The sequence below is a fragment of the Corvus hawaiiensis genome, chromosome 3 (assembly GCF_020740725.1).
Source record: "Corvus hawaiiensis isolate bCorHaw1 chromosome 3, bCorHaw1.pri.cur, whole genome shotgun sequence".
NCBI classification, from domain to species: Eukaryota; Metazoa; Chordata; class Aves; order Passeriformes; family Corvidae; genus Corvus; species Corvus hawaiiensis.
The window spans coordinates 47,353,831-47,374,907 of record NC_063215.1 but is presented as its reverse complement, the minus strand read 5'-3'; the positions used below and the strand labels follow the sequence as shown (position 1 = coordinate 47,374,907).

General features: G+C 35.1%; 1 protein-coding gene across 8 annotated transcripts in view; it reads left to right on the top strand.

Moving 5' to 3' along the window:
* The window catches only part of AK9 (adenylate kinase 9), a 60,164-nt gene that overhangs the window by 25,848 nt on the left and 13,239 nt on the right, over positions 1 to 21,077 (top strand). For 7 of the 8 annotated variants that reach the window (XM_048299583.1, XM_048299585.1, XM_048299584.1 and 4 more), the window contains 9 exons: positions 8,339 to 8,545; positions 9,493 to 9,635; positions 10,587 to 10,799; positions 11,372 to 11,626; positions 15,190 to 15,308; positions 16,520 to 16,739; positions 17,932 to 17,994; positions 18,783 to 18,992; positions 19,887 to 20,105. In XM_048299583.1, the coding sequence (XP_048155540.1) occupies positions 8,339 to 8,545; positions 9,493 to 9,635; positions 10,587 to 10,799; positions 11,372 to 11,626; positions 15,190 to 15,308; positions 16,520 to 16,739; positions 17,932 to 17,994; positions 18,783 to 18,992; positions 19,887 to 20,105 (1,649 nt within the window). The remainder of the gene's footprint in view (positions 1 to 8,338; positions 8,546 to 9,492; positions 9,636 to 10,586; positions 10,800 to 11,371; positions 11,627 to 15,189; positions 15,309 to 16,519; positions 16,740 to 17,931; positions 17,995 to 18,782; positions 18,993 to 19,886; positions 20,106 to 21,077) is intronic. The other variant, XM_048299581.1, reaches the window with a different exon arrangement.

Genomic DNA, 21,077 nt, shown 5'->3' with positions numbered 1-21,077 from the left:
AAAGATGTTCTTACTTTGTTGCTTTCTCTATTGACAGAACTGCATATTTTCTTGTTTCCTGTAAAGATCCTACTGTTACATCAGAACTGTGTTATACTTAGTTTCCAGCAGAGAAAATGTAATTGTCCTGGGCAGAAGTGAATAATCCGTGAAGAGTGAGATTTTGGCAGCAGGCCAGCTGTCACAAATAGGCTGGATTTTTGCACCTCACATTCTGTGAGTTGGATTGAGGTTTAGAATTATTCCCAGTTGGTTTCAGTGGTTTGAACCTCAGTAGTCCAAAAAGCTGCAGGGTTTTAACTTCCCTTTTACCTTCTTTAACCACTGCCTAGTTTCTTAAAAGAATGTTTCTGTCTTATTTGGATCTGCTGTCAAGAGGAATTACCATGCACAAATATCTGTCTCTATGCTAGGAACTAGGTTGGGGACTTTGGAGTATTTTCTTTCTCTACTATTCAGTCTCAAGATTTCCCATTCATAGCCTAAATTATCACCCAAGGCCTGGAGATGAAATTAAAAATTGAAGTGCATTAATTCCCAGTTTTGTGGGCTTTTTCCCTCATCAAGGGCCTAGCCTGCTATTACTGTCTTTCTTTCAAACATAACGTACTGGTTTCTGTACAAGATTACTGTGGCCAAGCTTAAATTCTGTACTGCCAGTATATGTCACATACATTTTCATTCATGACCTAGTCTGGCATTTATTTTACATTTATATAACAAGGCCTAAGTTGTAAAGACAGACTGAATAAGATAACATGCTTTTAATTTTTAATGAGGTAACATTTCACCTACTCTGTGAAAAAAATACTCTAGCTTTCTAGGGTTCTTTAAATTACATGTATGCTTTTTAAAAAATCCACATTATAACTTTTTATAGTTTCTAATAAAATACACAGCTCTTCTCCAAAGTGAACAAATCCTATAATATTAAATATAAAGGCTTCTACAAAGATACTTTGTCATCTGCGTCTCAAACAACAAAGTTCATCTTAGTTTTGAATATCTAACTAATTTTGATCTGAGTACATCAAAACAACATTTATTAATGATAGCAGTAATAATGTCATGTATACACTTGTTCTCTTAAGATGTGTTAAGTCCTTGTTCAAAGAAAATCATGTTTTCCTACACCTACATTTTATTTCAATAATCAAATACTGACTCACCAAAACACTTCAGTCATGCTGCTCTTAGCCTGACATCATTTTATTTCACATGTAGTGCCATCAGCACATTGACTTCAGCTTTTCTCCCATGTGACATGTCTTTACAACAATGTAAATGAATGTTCACAGTTCACATGTTCATATGTGAACTGTTGGGTTTTTATAATATATAACAGTTGTAATATAAAAATGATAGCTCAGAAAAATACTCCAGAGCCCAAATCATACTGTTTCGGTCTCTCATATATGGTATCCTATAGGAATGGCTCAAAGTTGCACCAGGAGAGGCTTAGATTGGACATTGGGAAGTGTTTCTTTACTGAGAAGGTGGTCAAACACCAGAACAGGATTCATGGAGAGGTGATTGGTGCCCCAAACCTGTCAGCATTTAAGAAGCATTTAGGAAATGCCATTAATAAAATGCTCTAACTTTTGATCAGGCCTGAATTGCTCAGACAGTTGATGAGCAGTAGATGATCGTTGTAGGTCCCTTCCAACTGAAACAGTTCTGTTCTATTCTATTCTATATAAACAGATGCACATTTTAATAATCACAATTTTTGTAACCTCAGTGGAATCTGGGATTGCTTCAGCACTGAACATATTCAAGTTTATAATATTGTCTGTATTTAAAAGGCAAAAATGGTTCCAGTAATGAACAAGGTATTTACACGTGTCATAATGAGAGTAAAAGTAACTGGAGAAGGAGACTTCATGTAAATCTAACAAATGTATTTAAGTGAGTTAAGAAGCTCAGTTCAATGCTGAAATGTCTGCTAAAGATGTAGAAATCAATTTATGTGGTAACTCTTGCTTGTAATGTCTAGCTGAAAATTATAGCCTCACATATTTTTTTCATGTCCTTTGACACAATTACTTGGAGGGTTTTTTTCCAGGAGTTTCTTACTTTATTTAAGCATTTTTGCAGAAGCTTTGCATGAGTATGACTTTATTTATACTAGGAGACAGCTATATCAATTCATGAGAATATCTTTCAGGTGTTGTAGAAGAGTTATCAGCTTCAAGCAGATCTGTGGGTTCACTCCAATCTTCCTGAAGTAATACTTGGCATATTCTTTTCCTGCCACATTTCTGCCAGAGATTACTTCCTTTCTACAGCAAACTCAACTGGAGCACACATGCTTATGCCTGAGTAGCTCAAGCTGGTGTGTTTGTACAACCCCATCTTCACTGATGTCTCTTCTGCTGCTCTTGCTATTTGGGTAGAAGTTCTTGGCACAAATAAATCGGTAGCTGGGCTGATAGTTCCAGCTGTCACCTCTCATGCTTGTGCTTCACAGCTGTTAAGATCAGTATTAGTTATAAACTCTTTAATATTGAATCCCAACTCTTTAATATTGATCTCCTTTCTCATTAGAGATGGTGGAGGGTTGAATCAACACCCATCTCTTATTTTATTTTTGATATCTTTTATTCTGTGTTCTTGCTTTTTTATTTTTATCATCATGTTAAATTCAGTAAGATACTTGAAACAACAACAGCAAAAAATAATTAAACCTGTTCATGTTAGTACATTTCCTATTTAGTCTTTGAAGATAAATACTTTTTGGAATCTATTGTAATTATAACATTTACAAGGCAGATGATGTGTGGTCAGTCCTACAGCCTCTACATATATTTCCTTTGTTTTTCTTGACTGACTTGCATCCTGATTTGTACTTTCCCCTACCTTTAACTGGAGGCTTTCCAGTGAGAGAGTTTGGACAAGGACAGTTTATTGAACTTCAGATGAGAGATTGCAAATTACTTGTACTGCAAACTTCAAAGCAAGCTCTAGTGATATTACCTTCACCGTCTGTTCGGTCTTTGAGCACAGCTGCATGATCTTCAAAGCCACTTTCTGCTTTCCTTCATATGTCAGATGTGATAATTGCATTTTAATACCTGTAATCCGAGCACTTTAGGCAGAGAAATTTCAAAATTTGAAACAGAAAGTTTAAGAACAGGTTCCTCAATTAAATCCAAAATACCTTCAGTTCTTAAATTCTTTTAGTCTCTCATTCAGAGAAATAAAGACTAAGGAATATTGGTGGAGTACAACTGTGCGATGTTTTGCAGAAGAAAAAAGAACAAAAGCCTATGATTAGAGCTTTCAGTCTTTCTGAAAGCTCTTGTCACTTTCTGAACATAATAAGAAAAAGGACATCCTCTTAATTTACTTTGCTTAATGTCTGTCCATATGTCCTCATTGACCCTATCCAGTAGCAGTCTTGTAAATGAAATAGAGCCATGAGCTAATGAAAAGATACATGAAATCTTTTAACAGCTTTCTCTCAAAAAACACTTTGAAGGCAATTAATCTTTAATGGAGATGGTCTGCTTTTGTTTTTAAAATATACAGTTTAGCTTTTATCTGCTAGAAGTTTTAGACTATTTTAAAGAACAAACCAGAAATAAATCAAATATAAACCATTTTAATTTGATAGGAAGTTGTTAAATATACACATTTTTATGCATTAGAAAGGATCAACTTAATCTGTAAATCAAAGTTGTTTTTCCAAATAAAAAAATCGGTACATACAATATAAGTTTGTCTACTGAGTACATTTCCCTGTAACATGCTGAAGATTATCTGGCAGTATATATTTATAAGTAAGAAATGAACATTCTGTATAAACAAACTACAGTCTGTTTCAAAAAGACAACTGAAAATACATTCATAATGAAATACAGATCAGCTCCAAGAAATTGAAATCCAAGGAAGTGTCATTGTTATCGTATATTTTGCCTTTCTGTTTATTTTGATAGTTAAGCTCTAATGAAGAAGACATGCTGGTTTCTGATGTGTCTGTGTCAGCTTTGGCAGTGTTTCAATGGGGAGGAAAGAAGGACTTTTAAATCTTTTTTATTGCTGAATGTGGACTGAGGGAAGAAAAAGTCAGAGATACTAAGATATTAAAGGCTCTCCTTCCCCAACAATTCATTTAGAGAATGTGGGGGTAGAAAGCCTTTGAGGATTGTTGGTCTCTATGGTAACTATGCTCAGTAAAAGCAAAGAAGATGCAGAGCAAAAGAATATGAGAGATTGGCATATAGGCAATCCCTACGAAAGCCCAAGATTTAAGGCTGGGGAAGATTGTTTCCTATCACTGCTGTGACAAGTAAATTAAATTAAGAACAGCACTATTAGGTAGAAGGCCACCTCCTCAGAAAGAAAGTTGTTTTCATTTTTATATAATTTATTTTTAAAACATTGCTGTCTTTTCATGTATTTTTCTTGACTATGTTTTTAATTTTTTAAAAAATGTCTTCTCACCATAAATAACCTCTCGAAGCAGAGTTATTATAATTTGCATCTAACGGTAAAAGTTCAGCTGCCTTACTTGGTCCTTGAGAGTAAGTCTGAAACAAACTAAATGCCAGGTAGGCAACATTTTTGTCACAGTAAAATTCAAATAACCGAACCAAAACCAAATGAGGTTTTGGTTGTCTGATTTTTGGGCTGTCTCTTTTCACTAGGAGTGTACACCTTTTTTCTTTTGTTACTTCTCCCCTCTTTCCAGGGGAAAGTTTCTTCAATACACTTAGACCTGGGTAATCTATTTAAAAGTTCTGTAAGTATGCAATAATTGCTGCTGGATATGTTTCCTTAAGCAACAAAACCTTCTGGATGGAGGTATTCTGTTGGAATTGTGTCCCTAGAGCTGGAACACATGCTGGTCCACCATTTGCTAAATACAGCTTATCAGGAGAGGTAACATGAATTGTAAGTGCATCTGAGATAAAGGGGATGGGAATGACTCTATTAAGTGGATTCATTGACATGTTCAGTATTCTGTCTCAGATGATTTCAAATATTCATTTGAATCTCTTGTTCTGCCTGTATATTTCCAAAGTGTCATGACCTGCTCAGAACTGAGAGGTTTTTAAAGGGCTGGACTATAAGATGATCTTTTGAAAGCCAGATCCAGCCAGCCCTCATCCCCTCTTCCATGTGTTCCTGCTGTGAGTAGGGCTGTGGTTCACAAGGCAGCACATGTGATTTCTGCAGTGGGACTGTGCCGGGGATAACACGTGCAAGCAGCAGTTAGAGTAACCTAGTTAGTAATGTATCCTTTCCTTCTGTTCTTAAAATCTGTGTTCCTAAGCGAGTCATCATTACATATTGCATTAGAGCTGCCCAAATTTAAGCAGGTTTTACCTGGCTGAATCTCTGTCTCATTTGGAATGTATCACTGCAGAACGCAACATAATTAAGGGTACCATTTGCACAACATCTTTTAATGTACATAAAAAGGTATTTTTATGTTCTTATTTAGAAGCATGGCAAGAGGCAAAAGTGTAATTGCAGGGAATAAGTAATGTAATGACATATATAGAATGAATGTCTAGTTTACTAAAATGCAAATGTTTGTAAACATTTTCAAGAGAAAACATATTTCTAATTCAAGATAAAACTATCTGAAATCTGCAAGGTGTTTCTGCTTAATGATATGCCCTTTTGCACTTTGATTTAGGTTTAGACTAGTAATCAGATAAGAGGAAGGTTAGCCACTGAGGTGTCAGTCTAATAGTTGCATTGTTCAAAACTGTAAAAAAACCAGGGGGAAGTGTATTAAGTATTGGTTGTTATCAAAGATCACAAAAATACTTGTCAAAATGCTTATTTTTTGATAGTTTTGCAGTTCACCTTGGCTCTGCAACAGTATTGCTGGAGCAGGGGCTGACAGCCCTGAGGGTTGACATGGGGTCCTGGGCTGTGAGCAGGTGGGGGGAGCCCCAGGGGCTGGCTGGGGACAGCCAGGCCCAGGGGTGCCCTCAAGTCCCTGAGCCAGCACCTGAATTGCTGTAGAGAGCCCAACTTGCTCCAAATGTCAGTTAATCATGTAAATAGTTGAGAGAAATAGTGGTATTGAGAGAATAAAAGTTTCAGCCTCAAAAGTAGAAGAATAAAATTATTAAAAGCACCTAAATATTTAGAAATTTAGTGTATTTCTAGACGTCTACACATTGTGACACAGACCCTTAAGAAGATGTAGACATTGCAGTACCCCTAACTCCCATACTACCTTTAAAGTGCCTGACTTCATGTATGGACTAAAGGGTTGTAGAAATAAGCACAAGCAGCAAACTAGCAAGGGACCAACCTTAGTGGGCCATGAAGGAATTTCAAAGGAAGGCGTGTTAGATGTGTTCTTTGTTCTGCAGGCACTCACATATCCCAGCTGATATTGACACTTCAAGGTGATGCTTTAGTTGGTAGAATATTAGACAAAAATTAGGCAGCATCTCTACTCTGACTGTTATGTTTCGATCTGTTTCCTGCCAAATCTTCCTGGTACCTAATCACTGAAATTCAGCTACATTATACACTTTTTGCCTTTTGGCTCTATTTTGGAAAATTAAATGTGTAATTTGCAAATTTCTTTGACAGTCCATATGAGGAGATTGAGGAATGCTTGGTTCTGGGAGGAAATATGTTTTCTTAATGAAGAAAACTGTAACAGGGCAATCTAACCTTTCAGAAAAATTGTTTGGATTTTTCAGATTGCGACAAACTCAAAATGAATGTTACAGTGCTGCAATTTGACATAGTGAGCACTGGCCAAAAGCATTGGGGTTTTCATGTTTCGAGGTTTTGTATTTTTGAGAAAGTAGTCAAAGCTTTTTACATACAAGGCATTACATAAGACTTTCATTTTTAGTAATACCTCTCTTTTGTACATGTAGGAAGTTACATAAGGAATAACAGTAGTAATGGTCCTTTTTATGTAAAAATTCAGTAGAAGTTCATTGGAATAGGCAGAGCATGTTGTTACTTGTGTCAAAATCTCTTCTTGCTCTTTCAAACTAAATACAAGACAGGAACAACAAGAGAAGGGGAAAATTTTAGTGAAGTAGAAAATCATTCCATTCACTGATAAATTTTTTTTCTTGCATCTTCATTTCTGGCCAGAAAAAACCACAACATGTGCTCTAAGTCCCAGCAAACTTATAGTAATATCAGACCATTTAAGTCACTGCTCTCAACTGCTTTTCTGTCTGTTAGCTAACGTCACTTATTAACAGAACACAAAAGAAAAATTGTAAGAAAGAAAAGAAAATCAGAGTTGAAAATTACATGAGTGCAGGGAATGGGAACAACAGCAACAACACCACATTGCTGCTGCCAGTGACAAGGTCTTTATGGTGGTATATAGGCACTTGGGTATTATCTTCTAGCTGAGATAGAACTTTGTCTTAGGACTTTCAGGGTCTAACAATGTATGAATGGATAGTAATTGCAGCCCTATCTAGCTCCTAATTGGAACCTTTTTTAATGTGTCAATATCAAGTTTTTAATTCAATATCAGCTTTCAATATCAAGTTCTTAATTCCATCTGGCTTCTTCAGCGAGATGTTGTGGTGCAAGAAAGTAACCCTTTGTTTATTTGCTCACAGAGTATGACAACAGATTTGGTATGGTTTTGTCATGTTTACAATATGTAGTACCTGTGACTTTCTTATTTATATTAATGCATCCTTTCAGTCTCTAACTTCTGCCTCCTTTCTGTGAGACAGTGTTAGCAAACAGGCTTGGACTGATCTTAAACAACAGACACTACAAATTTCTGCACATTTCTTAGGAGATTAAAGTATTCTCTCTCTCTTAATTACTAAACAAGTGGTTATATGCAGACATGGCTTTATTAAAGCCAGGATTTCCTGTGAGAGTTTCCCGGTTCCAGTATTTACAGAGGGAAGTCATGATAAGACTTTTTTACTTTATTTTCATTTATTTATTCATTCAAAGTTTTCCTGTACTGGCATGAGGCATGACCATATGGCTATTCTGTCAAAAGCTGTTCATCATTAAATCATAGTTTTTAGATTAATGTATTCTATATTATATTTCTTTGCAGAAGGGGTAATATTTATTTTGAGTGCTGATTTAAATAACCATATGCAAATATAGTTCAGCAATTTGACCTCATTTATTTTCCTGGAGAAGCCTCAATATATACAGTATCAACATAATTAAACTGGGAATTTACAAACTGTCTTTGTAAACTACTAATATAATAATTCATAATTAGGAGGAGGAAGAAGCATTAAAAATATGCCACCATACTTGAGCAATATAAAAATAGTCCTAAAGCATAATGATAGCTTTTAAACGTAAAAAATTTTAGAGGAGCATTGCCTATTATACATGATTTGATTTTCAGAAATCATGCAACCCGAGTTTGCAGAGCATGGTTTTCCAGATACAAAAGAAATGAAAACAATTAAAAAGAAGATTGACCTTTTCAGGAATGATTGGAAAACACTGGAATCAGCAATCAAGAAGTCATCTCGAGTTCAGGTTGTTGTTTTAGAGATTGCTGAGCAAACACCAGAAAGTCTGCTAAATCAAATCGTGCTGGTTATGGAAAGTAAGTAACACTGTTTATGTGATTGGCACTTAAACTATCAAGAGGGATTTTGGATAGCTTATGTGATGAGCATATTGGGGAGTAGGTTATACTCAGTTTGATATTACTAATATGAAGAGGGTCACATTGTGTTCTCTGGGTCTGCTGAAAAGCACAATAGCAGCCTTTAAGACATCGAAGAGTGGGAAATATATATGTATTTGAAATATATATAATATGGCTATGCAAATAGGTGCATAATAGCTCCCTAAACATTCTGAAAGCACATTTCCTCAGTTACTTGTCCTATCTATGCATGCCAGGATACTGGTTTGAGAAGTGGACAGATAGTGAAGGTTCACTAATGTACAATACTCAGTGGGTTAATGAGGCTTTCAGGGTGTGTAATAATCTAAGCTAACCACCTGCAGAGACTGTATTTCAAAACTGAATTTTACATTCATTTTTTTAAATTGATACCTTTTGACAAATTACATTTCTTCCTTTGTGTGGTCTCTTAGAATTTTGAGCACTGGATAAATAATACTACATTTTTCCTATCATTACTACAAATCAAGTGTTTTATTAACCAAAACATCTATTGTGCTGGCTCTATAATAAAATAAAATTTGAGTGATGATTCTTCCCAATGAGTAACAAGAAAAAAATCCTGGTGCAAACAGTAATGGTACTATCTGCATGTGTTTGTATAATACTTTTGTAATACAAGTTCCCATTGAAAATACCAATTTACTTCAACCAAAAACGACCTGTAGAATTTCAATTTTTGGAGGAGACAATGTACTAATTTCTACATCTGAGGAGAACATTTTGTTCTGTGAGTAGAAGAAATCCAGGATACAGCTGGCATTATTTTCTCCCACATATGCACTTACTTTTATGGACAAAGAGAATATATTCTATAACTATTGAAACACAAAAAAAAAAAAAAAATCTAACCTTTTCAGGATCTTTTCAATATTATGGTTGGAAATTATCTGATGAAGATTTAGAGGAGGAAGCACAAGATCTGGCTGCTGAAGGGGAAAATGAGGAAGAGGAAGAGGAAGATGAAGAAGAGGAAGTTGAAGAAGAGGAAGAAGAGGAAGAAGTAAGCATGCCAGTTTTATCCATTTATGCTTTTATTGTAATTCCTTTATTTTAGGTTTGAACATAACCTCAGAGAAGGCAGATTTTGCTTGATCCTGATTTTGTTTGAACCAGCTGAAGCCTTCTTACAGAATAAATATTAGCATATACTTCAGGAACACTCACTATACTTCTGTGTTTTGGACAATAGTAGTTGTACTACAGCAAGAGGCTCAAATACCCCCATGCTAATAGAGAGATTCACCTTACCTAGTTTTGCCAGGTGGCAAAGAGGGGTTTTATTAAAGAAACAAATGTGAACTTTGATTTCTGTCAGCTAACAATGATTCTGTGAGCCATCATGTAAACATCAGAAGATGCAGAGTTGTAGTGGGAAATCCCCTGTTCCATCTCAGCTATTGATAATTTTCGCATGCCCACTTTAATGAAATTAGAGGTCTAGCTTTGCCTTTCTATTTTCATCCTATATTGGAAGATTCCCATCCCCAAATTTATCCGTATAGAATATCCATAGACCGTACTAGAGCAGTATTGAATTGATTTTTTAGAAATTAACTTTACTGGATAAGTAATCTGACTTCATAACACCAGCTCTCATTGTATTTTCTGAAGAGGTCTACATTTAAACAGAAAATCAGTTTCAAGAACACAGTAGGAAAAGATTTTATCATAGATACTTCTACCCTAATTTTGGTTCTCAATGGCTAACTACGATATTCATGATATTTCAAATTTAATTCTTTTCTCAGTAATTCTCTTGGACAGTTTGTTTTCTGACTCAGAATCTAAAAAGTGTGTATTTTCATAGACTTATTTTCAGCTTACAAAATGTTTTGAGAATACCATCCTCATTCAAGCCTCAGTTAATGTATTTGGCATTATTTAATCTGATCTACTTAATCTAAGTAAACTCCTGAATTCTAAGAGTTTTTAAAAATTTTCATATTTTAAGGATGAAGAAACAACTAAGCAAAAGAAAAGGCAAATGGGAGACACAAAACACTTTTGTCCAGTCAGTCTGAAAGAGAACTTTGTCCTCTACCCTGGACTCCAGGAACATGCAGCTAAATATAAAGAAAAGATTTATTACTTTTCAACTTCTGAGTACAGAGATAAATTTTTGAAGAACCCTGAGGAGTATGTGGCTCACAAGGAACCACTACAAGTGAGAATCTTAAAAATTACTTAAAGCAGATAATACAGATTAAAATAACTATTTTCCATTCCCATTTAGATTTGTTTATATTTGCTGGTTTTTTTCTAGGTAACAATATATTAGGCAAGTCCTTGAAGCAAATAAAACACATGGCTTCCCTAGTGATTTTTTAATGTAAATTTAAATTAGCACATTGACTTATTGATGCAAATACAGCAGAAAAGAGAGGAAGATTGTAAAGGCTTACAATAATCTTAAAATGTGTTTAACAAATGACCATATTGGGGTTTTTGTGGGTTTTTTGTAAGTGGAAAAAGGGTAAAAGAACTGAAGACTTACCAGAATTGTCTAATGAAGTTTCATTTTTACCTGCTGATAGTAGGGTAGTAGATTTGTTTGGTGTTTCCAGGGAGCAGGTAGTTTAGTTAGAACAGCAATAGAAAGTCCATAAAAATTAAAATACAAAATTATGTGACTGTTCTTTATAGAATTTTTATAATGATATTTTTGAAGTGAAAAACAGTAGGGGGTGCACTGTACACTCCAAAATGTTACAGAATATTCCTTTTTTTTTCCTATAGGCTCCTCCTTTACGGGTGTGTTTACTTGGGATTCATGGAGCAGGTAAAAGTACTTGTGCACGACAGATAGCAGACAAATTAGGCATTTTCCATATTCAGTTTGAAGAATATCTACAGGAATTGATTTTACCCAAAACTAAAAAGAAAGTTGGGCCCTCTTTTGATGAAGATCGCGAAGATGACAATAAAATACCAGAGGAACTGGAAGATTTCTCTCGGACCGTGACTAAAACTGAAACAGAAAAAACCAAACAGGTAATAATAATCTTTTTTACATCCATACACAAAATAATCATTTTCAGGCCAGAATAGGAATTTCCTATAAAATTGTAAAAATTATAAAATTATGTTAAATTAAATACTTGATGAAATTTGGAAATAATAGTTCTTGACAATGTTTTCTTACAAATACCACAAACATTCTTCAAAACATTTTCAAGATTTATATACAGTTTTTTTCTAAATAGTAGAGACAGATGCTAAGTGGCCAATGGAAGACCAGCTGAGGGGCAAAAAAATGGTTAAGGTCAGAATAATAATGGGAAGGTATGGTTTCCTTTAAGTGTTTACAATATGCAGGTTCAGTCAAGTGCATGTGTTCCAATTGCACAGGACTTTAAAAATGTTCACTAGCTGTGCTCTTTGCATTCTCTTGGGGCAAAAGGATAGAATGCCTCTACCAGCCCTTAGGTCTGATCATCTCTCAGAAAAAACCACAAATATTCAGCATTAATAACAGGGTAAGCTAGTATTTTTTTAATGCAATAGGTTTCATAACCTGGATTTTAGTGTTTCTTTGCCTATTGGCAGCAGTTTCAAACCAGAAAAATAAAACAATTCTTGAGTAGCATAAAATATGCCTTGTAGCTTAGCTAAAAAACTGTTTCAAATAGCTGTATATTCATGATACTTGTAGAATAATTAATAAATGATAACTTTCAGAAAATCAGTTCTTTTTCTTAGTCAGATTGACTACTGGTTTGAAATCCTTACAAATACACATTCTAGATCCTATTTCTTACAGGATGCAATTTCTCGGAAGAAGAAACTTTTACATAAATGTTTATTGGGGAGAGTATTTTATATTTTCTTTTATTAGGCAGTGACATGTTGGGAGAAAAAAAAATCCACAAGGTTTTAATGCAAATAAATTCTTTAGATAGCAATGGATATGCTAAAATCCTTCATTGTGTGGAGAAGTCTCAACACAGGTACACAGCATATGAATCTTTCAAAAATACGTAGTACAAAGAAACCGAAAATCTACCTCTTGCACAATAGAAATAAGGATTTATCCAATACTCAAAGGTTCAGGAAGAAGTAAGTTTCTGCATCATATTTTAAGAGCCTTTTTTTTAGTGTGTGCTCCTGATACCTGCCAAGTTCCTTCAAGTTACTAGTCATCAAAGATCTTCAAGCACTTCCTACTACAGGATTTAAGGAAGCATGCAGGAGAGGCAGCAGGCTGCAGAGCAGGAGGCATACAGAAACAACACTCAGGCACAGCATTAGGAAGATGAGCACTCAACAGAGGTGGAAACTAGTGAGGGATCTGAAGGGTTGCAAGAAGAATTTATGCAGTGCAACAGCAGCAAAAGATCTAGAAAATATGAGTCTGACCCTGAAACATGGTCTTTGCAAGTACAGTCTAATCTGTGGCCTAGAGGGCTCTGTGTCTAATAGGAAAGCCTGGGTAAAAAATGCTACTACTCAAAACAGGATCAAATTTGAGATCATTTATGTAAACTGGACACATATATGCCAATGGGGTGCACTTGCAGGAGCTGATGAAGCTGCCAAAGGTGCATTCAAGGCCACTCTACTGTCTTGAAAAGTGGAACAAGTCCCTGATAACTGGAAGGTAGTGTTCTGATGAAATAATACAAGAGCAGGTAATACTGGAAGCAAATGCTTCAACACAGATGGAGTACAGATCAAAATCATGGATGTCAGAACAAAAATCCAGGTTTTCATCAAAATCAAAGAGGGGGTTCTTTTGGCTGGTCAAACAATGTGGTCATCACAACCAAAAATATGGCAAGTGTTTCTGGCACTGATGGCTATGGCTGGCTCTCACTCAATTTTTTTTTTTTTTTTGCATCAATACATGTCTTACACCAAAGCATTTCTGTTAGTATTTTTTCCTTGTCATCTTTATATCTGCTGGGAAACAATCTTCTACTTAGTATTTTTTTTCTCATATTTCTTATAAAGTACTTTATCTGATGGCATGACCTAAGCACAGCTTACAATTTCAGTTCAGTTTAGAAACCCATTCACTGGTCCACACACAAAACTCTAGAGGATAATTTCCAAGGTTGTAGACTTCCCAGGCATTTCTCTGAATATGACTACCACTGGACTGTCTGATTATCCTGTTTTTCACTGACCCACCACCTCTCCAAAATTTCATTAAATTCCGTTTGTATCATTTTCTTTCACTTTGGCACAAGACAGTAGAAGTGTATCTGTCAGAGCTTAAGGTCAGCTATAATGTTCAAAGCAAAACCACTAAAGGCGAACAAAAACATACCATGCAGTCTGGGAAGTTCAGCAAAAAGATACCATCCTGGTTGTTTTAGTGTCAGCCAAGGCCTTCACATCATTGACAGGTCTGGGGAGCAGCCTTTTCCTTCAAATCACTGCTTTGTGGGGTGTTCTCTTTTCTCTACCTGGAATATACATCTCATGCTTCTTTTCTTTTATCAGATACAAATGCCATTCCTACATCTCTTTGGCAGTGGTAATGTCAGTGACACACTTTTATATGTGTTTTACTGTTTTTTCCCACTTCACACATTTCTTTCAAGATGCTTCTGTGTTACAAATCTGGCTACCACTTTGTCTACTTAGGTATCTTCTGTCATACAAACATCTTTTAATATATATACTGTGTCAGGCACTAGAGAAAATATTACACACTACATTAGACCTGTGACTTCCAGCATATTCTCAAGTTATTTTGGCTACATTATCAGAATAGATGGCAGGCATAGAAATTCTTATTCAGACACGGCCTTTGGATATCAGACATGTTTTGATTTTTGATATATGAATTATGTAAACCAATTCAGAGCCACCAATGTATATCGTCTTTTCATTATTTTTTACCACAGTCTGTGTCAAGAAGCCATTCTATGAGAAGTGCATCCTCAACCATATCAGTCTTACAGAGTTATATATTCTGGAAAAAAGCCCAACAGTTTTCCACAAGAATTTAGTAGTTTGATTTGGTATTTGAATACTCTGCATTTGACTAGTCATTAATACTGCTTGATTGTTCTTTAGAACAATCCTCTATGTCTGATATCTGTTCTTATGTCTATACCAAATAACCTTACATATCCTTTTTTAACTTTTTTTTTTTATTCCATCCGAATATAATAGTTGCTTTTAAAAAGTGAAAAAACATTCTGATGTAGTACAGGTAATCTTCCAGCATGGGAACAGGTATAGCCAAGTGGAAAACTGCTTGTAGGCAATTAGGAGAAACTCTGCTCATTTCAGTTTCTATTCCTCTGAATTGAGCATATGTATAATTAAATACTTAACAGTTGTGCTTGATTTTAGGTTTCATTAAAAATCATACAGCAGCAGTTGCCCTAAGTTTAGGGAACTACCTAAAATATATAATGTAGTATGATGCAATATGGCAAATGAGTTTATTTCTGCTGGTTTAAGTCAAATGAAGATGGTACCTTAGCCAAAAAAACAATAGATGTGTCAAGTATATACTTCTTTCTGGTTTTGGTTGGTTGGTTTGTTTTGTTTTTTGGTTGGATTTTTTTTCATTTTTGGTGGATTTTCTTTACATAAAGGAAGTGGAATTAACTGATGAGGAAGAGGCAATCAAAGCAAATCTGATGGATAACATGGAACTGCCTCGAAAAGTTCTTGATAAGATTGTTCCTGACTGGTGGAAGAAAGAGCCATTCCGGTAACTGTAATTAGATTCTCTCTCTCTTTAATTAATCTTAGGAAGTATATCATCCATTGTGTCCGCAATTGTAAACAACTATTGCAGAGATTATTTCAATGCTCATGTACTTTTTATGAGTAATGACCTACCTGTCAGTCTTGGTTTTGTTGTACTATTTTGATTGATAATTTGACAGTAATATCATGTTTCATATGCTGCACACAGGATTGGACAAAAGTACTTGGCACACGTGAATAGAATTAAATCTTTTAAACAGCTGGGTAGTTTTCACGGTCTTACAGGATAGATACGTAAACAAACTTTTCTGGTTTTATGTAATTTCTGTCCTGACTACAGATAGGGGACAATGGTTCTCTACACAATGTGAAAACAGCTCCCTGTTTTAGGAAAAAAAGAATGCACCAAAATTTCCCAGCATTACACATGATGTTGTAATATATTGTACTATATTATATCACATTACAATACATTACACTACTAAACTATACTATGTTATACTCTTCTTCCCCACAGCCTCCAGGGCTTTCTGTTCTTCCCTCCACTCCCACTTCTTGCAGCTTCTTTGGTTTTCTGCAATTTTACAATGTATCCTATTAAAGTCTAAAGTAATAGAAATAAATATTAACTTCTTATCAACACAACACTCAGCCTAACATAACTACTCACCTTACTTGAAATTGTAAGAGCTCTAATAAGCCATAGAGCTTTCCAGGTATAACTGACTTGTTTTTAACATCTGCAGGAAGAAAAATATAAGTCATGCTGAGTGGCAAATTTCTCAACCTATAATAGAGAAGAAACATAAATTTTCAGACACAAGCTTTCTTTGGCAGTCATTACCAGAAAAGTGTTTGGGACACCTTCTATTTTTTGAGAGCAGTGCTTAAGAAGTATTGTTTTTAGAGTCACACAAACAAGTCTGAGGACATGATTTATTTTGGGTTTTTTAAGTTCTTTTAAAATATTTAAGCATTGACATTAAAACCTCAGAAGAAATTAATTTGTAAGTACACTAATAAAAATACATTGTGAAATATCAGTTTTGCAATGTTAAAAGATACCAGCTGAAAGAATTTTTTTTAATTTTACTCCTAACATATGCATTTAATATGGGAGGGTTTGTGGGTTTTTTTCCAAATAATTACATGTTCACTGTGTTGCACTTTAAACTACACTGTGTAATGATAAATGTCTTATTTTCCAATTAGGTCCACAGGCTTTATACTGGATGGCTTCCCTCGTACTTCAGATGAAGCCAGATATTTGTCAGAACGAGGACTCTGTCCTGATGTTGCAGTTTATATTCAAGTAGAAGAAGATGACATTCTTGACCGTCTTTTGCCTCTACGTCTGAAAAAATGGAAAGACAGACGGCGTAAAAAAAAGGAATATAAAAAGAAGCTGAAGGAACTAAAAGCAAAAAAAAGGGTAAGTTTTCAGCCCTACATAGTTTTTTTTTGTTGTTTCTACAGGAGAAGTATAAACACAGATTCTGAAACTCCCAAAGCTGTGAAGAGCACACAGAGTAACAGATATCTGAGCCAGGAGCCACAGCCTATTCATTCACAGCATTCCTAGGCTTACCAGAGGAACCAAAATAATTAAGGGCTCCTTTCCTCTTGTAGGCAATTAATTTATGCAGGAGTTTGGGCATCTCGCAGCCCAAGATAAGCAGCTGTGCTGCCAGAGAAGTGGCAGTCTGACAGAATCTGGGAAGTCCAGGAAAAAAGGCAGCTAGATGGAGGGAGTGAATATGGTGATAAAAAAGTCCAATAGACAGTTCATGCACTGTAATGTTGTTGCATCCCAGATTCCCTGAGCATGTGCTGTTGAGTTGATCAGCATCTCCCGTAGGCTGACTTCACTACTGTACGGGGGGTGTGTCTGTGTTCCCAACTCTGATACTCTGCGCAGGAATGTAGGAACTCTAAGCCACATTCTCAGTGCTGTTGCAGCTGCTCTGTGTCCCATTCAAATGAAGCTGTGCCTACTACTGAACAGGTTACAAATTGGTTGAGGTAACCCGAAGCCTCTATGCAGACATTTGCAATTGGCACATGTAATATATTCAAGGCTCCTAACTTTCTGTAAAAGTGAGATAAAGTACTTCACATGTAAGATCAGAAAAGGTCTGAGCATAATTACTACAGAGCAGCTGACACACAGGAATTTAGGACAGCAGAATTTGGGCCAGGACTCATACAATACCATTAATATCCTTAAACAGTCAAAGGGAACACCACACATTTGCTACCATACTCAGTCACCCCTTTGCTAAATGGCAAAAATCACCTATAAATTTAGAAACTCTGTAGTTTACCAATAAACCTATTACTTTATTTTCAGTGTGGTAAGAATCAGTCTTTCTTTTTCCTCTAATCTGCATCTCAGAATCTGCAAAATTACCTTTACTAAAGTATACTTACATGTTTGCCTAGTAGAGGCATATATCTGGTCAGCAACATTTCAAACTCTAGGTAGTATTTTTTAACATTAGAACCAACTGGAAACAGAATTTTAAGGTGGAAAGAACAGTGTTAATTATAGGTTACATTACCAATTTTCAGAGCGGAGCTTTGGAAGTATCATCAGTCTTCTTACATCTTTTTTTCATTAACAGAATGAGAAGATTGCCAGAAGAAGGGAAGAACTTTTAGCAGAGCGACGAAAAAAGAAGCAAGAGGTAAGAAAACAACCTAATAAGAAAGTTTTAAAATTGAAGTGTTTGCATTCATACCATAGAAATTTCTAGAGCTTTTAGTCACAGACTTCAGGACAATTTAGAACAGTAAAATTATGATAGACTGTGAGAAACTTCTACTTTCAAAAATAATTTTATATTATGTTTGAATTGCCTTAGAAACTATCGATTCATGAAGACTAAAAATGATTTTAAAAGAATTCTCAATATGTGCTTCAATTCAGGAAAATACTTATGAATGTGTTTAATGTATCTAATTTGTAAGCATAAGGGTAGCCCCACTAACTGAAATTAGGCATGTGCCTTTAAGTATACTGTCAAATCCATGGTTAATCCGGAATAGGACTGTACCAGGATTTCTGCCCAAAGTCAATTACATAATATATTTATAAATGCATTCAGGTACTACTTGACTGCTCATGATATCCTGTCAGCTACACTTTCATCAAACATGACAAAGTCCTGTCCAACTACAATACTGTGTATGAAAAAACACTCCTCTTATCAAAGCTGCAGTGTAGCTCCTCAGGCTTTTTAAGTATTCTTGGAACTGATACAATGGTTCATTGTATGCACTATGCAATACTTCTGTATTTTCTTCTGAAATAAGATTCTAGTATTTACTAGATTTTTGCTTATGATAAAGGATATCCCAAAATGAGGTTTTGTTGAATTAATGGCTTTTCTAATTAAAAAAGAGACAAGAATACCATATGTTCCATATGTTCTGTTTCATAGACATGAAACAACAAAATATTTTGTCTTTATAGGCTTTAGCAAATAAGGAGAATGATGAAGCTACTGAGGAGGAGGAGGAGGAGAATGAAGATATTGAAGCTATACTTGCAGAAGAGTTTGAAGAAGATGATGAAGAGGAAGAACCAGAAGAAGAAGAAAATGAAGAAGATGCTGTTGAGCGCATGCAAAATGAAATTTCAGAAAAGTTTGAATCAGAAGTAGAGATATTACAAAGTGTGCAGGTACTGATACCACTGCTTATTTTGTTAAATTATATGATCACATGAAGAATTTCCATATTTATTGGTCACATTTAAAAATTATAGTGCTTAAATAACGGTGCTGCTTTATTCATGATCTAAGTATGTGAACAAGATGAAGACTGTACTGAGAAGGTATAGACTTTAAAGAGTATATAATTTGTATGACTAATATGGTAGAGAAAAAAAAAAGGAAGCTTTTGGGTAGACCTGTCCAGTCTTGGTGTCATTTTGTTTTTGATAAGTCAGTTGACACAGGCAACTAAACTAGAGAGTTGTTAAATGTATGAACAGTATGTAAAAATAATTTTTGAGGCAAAATTCTTACTAGATGGCTCTATTTTTTAATTCAGTTCCTAGTTGTTGGTGATGAAACCAAATGTAAAGAAAAAATCCAAATCTAATCTTGGTTAAGATGCCAGGTGTTTGGCACCGTTCCCACACCTAGTAACAATTTTCTTGAAATCAGTGCAGTTGCCTATGGCGAGGTAACCTCATCTAACACTAGATATCTGCTATGCTAATGCCACATCTAAGGCAGTAGGTAGATTGGTGGCATTTGTTTATTATCTACTAAGTATCTCACTTGAGAAATACACTAATAATGATTTAGAAGAAGCTCTATCCACTGACCAGAGAGGTTTACAAAACCAGATAATAATATAAAATTGTAGCAGTGTGACACCTAATATAGAAGTTTAAACTTCAGTGGGCAGGAAGAACAATTCCCATCTCAAACCAAATTTTGCTGATTTATTTTGACTGAGAACATGCTTAGGAAATCCTTGATAGTTCACAGAAAATATTGCCATCAGTCTTTATTAAAAATCTGATTGCATTTATGATTCTAATATTTCATTATGTTTTCATAACCAGGAAGAACTTGAGAAGTTATTAATACCACCAGTTGAGATCAATGGAGGACGGAAGCCTCACGTTGTGTGCTACCAAATGTACAGGAAGCTGAAATCTCTAGTGGAAAACCGCAGAAGCATTTTTGAGAAATGTTACCCAATAAGTCTGCCACTTGCACAGAAGATGCTAGTTTTCTCATATAAATTACTAAGTTCTTTTGGTCAGTGGGATCCAGTCAAGGTAATGTTCTTAAATGGCTCAAGAATGTTTTCAAGAGTTGGGACTTTTTAAAAATGTATTTCACATTAAAAAGATGTTACCAAACAGTAGCCACTAATACCAGAAATATTTGATGAAAATTACATTACTGAATCAAAATGACACCATGGAATATACACAAATTACAGCAAGCATTGGCAATAAAAGGTGTTGATCTTTTCAGTGTTGCAGCTAATTTAAGGCTGAGAGGCATTTAGTGAAATTTGTTAGGCTTTCATTGGTGACATGATTAAAGGTGGCATTGAATCAGAAAGAAATGCCTAACTCTTAATGATACACAGGACAACAGAGAAGGTCTTAAAGCCTTCTAGTAGTAATGAGAACAAACTGAAAGGATTTGGAGTATGAATTTGTAAGAAGCCCCACACACAAGGGGCCACCAAACCTAGTAGTGGCAAAAAATGTTAGATGTATGTAATTCATCAGCAATAATTCTTGTCAAAATTTAGAAATCTTGAAGAGCAACAAATCTATTTCCATGGTATTTTACTAGACATCTGGAAAGTTGAGATCAGAAAGTACTCACCTCTATCCCCAAAAGTGGGCTGATACAATCTTTCAGGTAGGAAATTAAATGTTCACAGGTAATTCTTTTGGTTTAAAGCTAGAAATAAAAGCAGATTGGCTTGTGAATAAATAAAAAATAAAAAGGAGGATCCATTAACAAAAAGTCCAGTGAACAACAGAAAGCAGGAAGGCCCTGAAAGAAACATACTTTGGCCTTCATTTTACTATGCCAATTAATCAAACTATTTTATTCCATTTTGTATAGCATTATGTTGGGTCTTCACCTGTTCTAGATCACATTCGTCTCTGTTTAACCTTAGGATCAAAATCTTCATTCTTTTCCATGGCTGCATCAATTGCATCTAATAATCTAGGGACATACTAATAGAAGTACATATGTCTACACTTAGGTCATTTCCAACTACT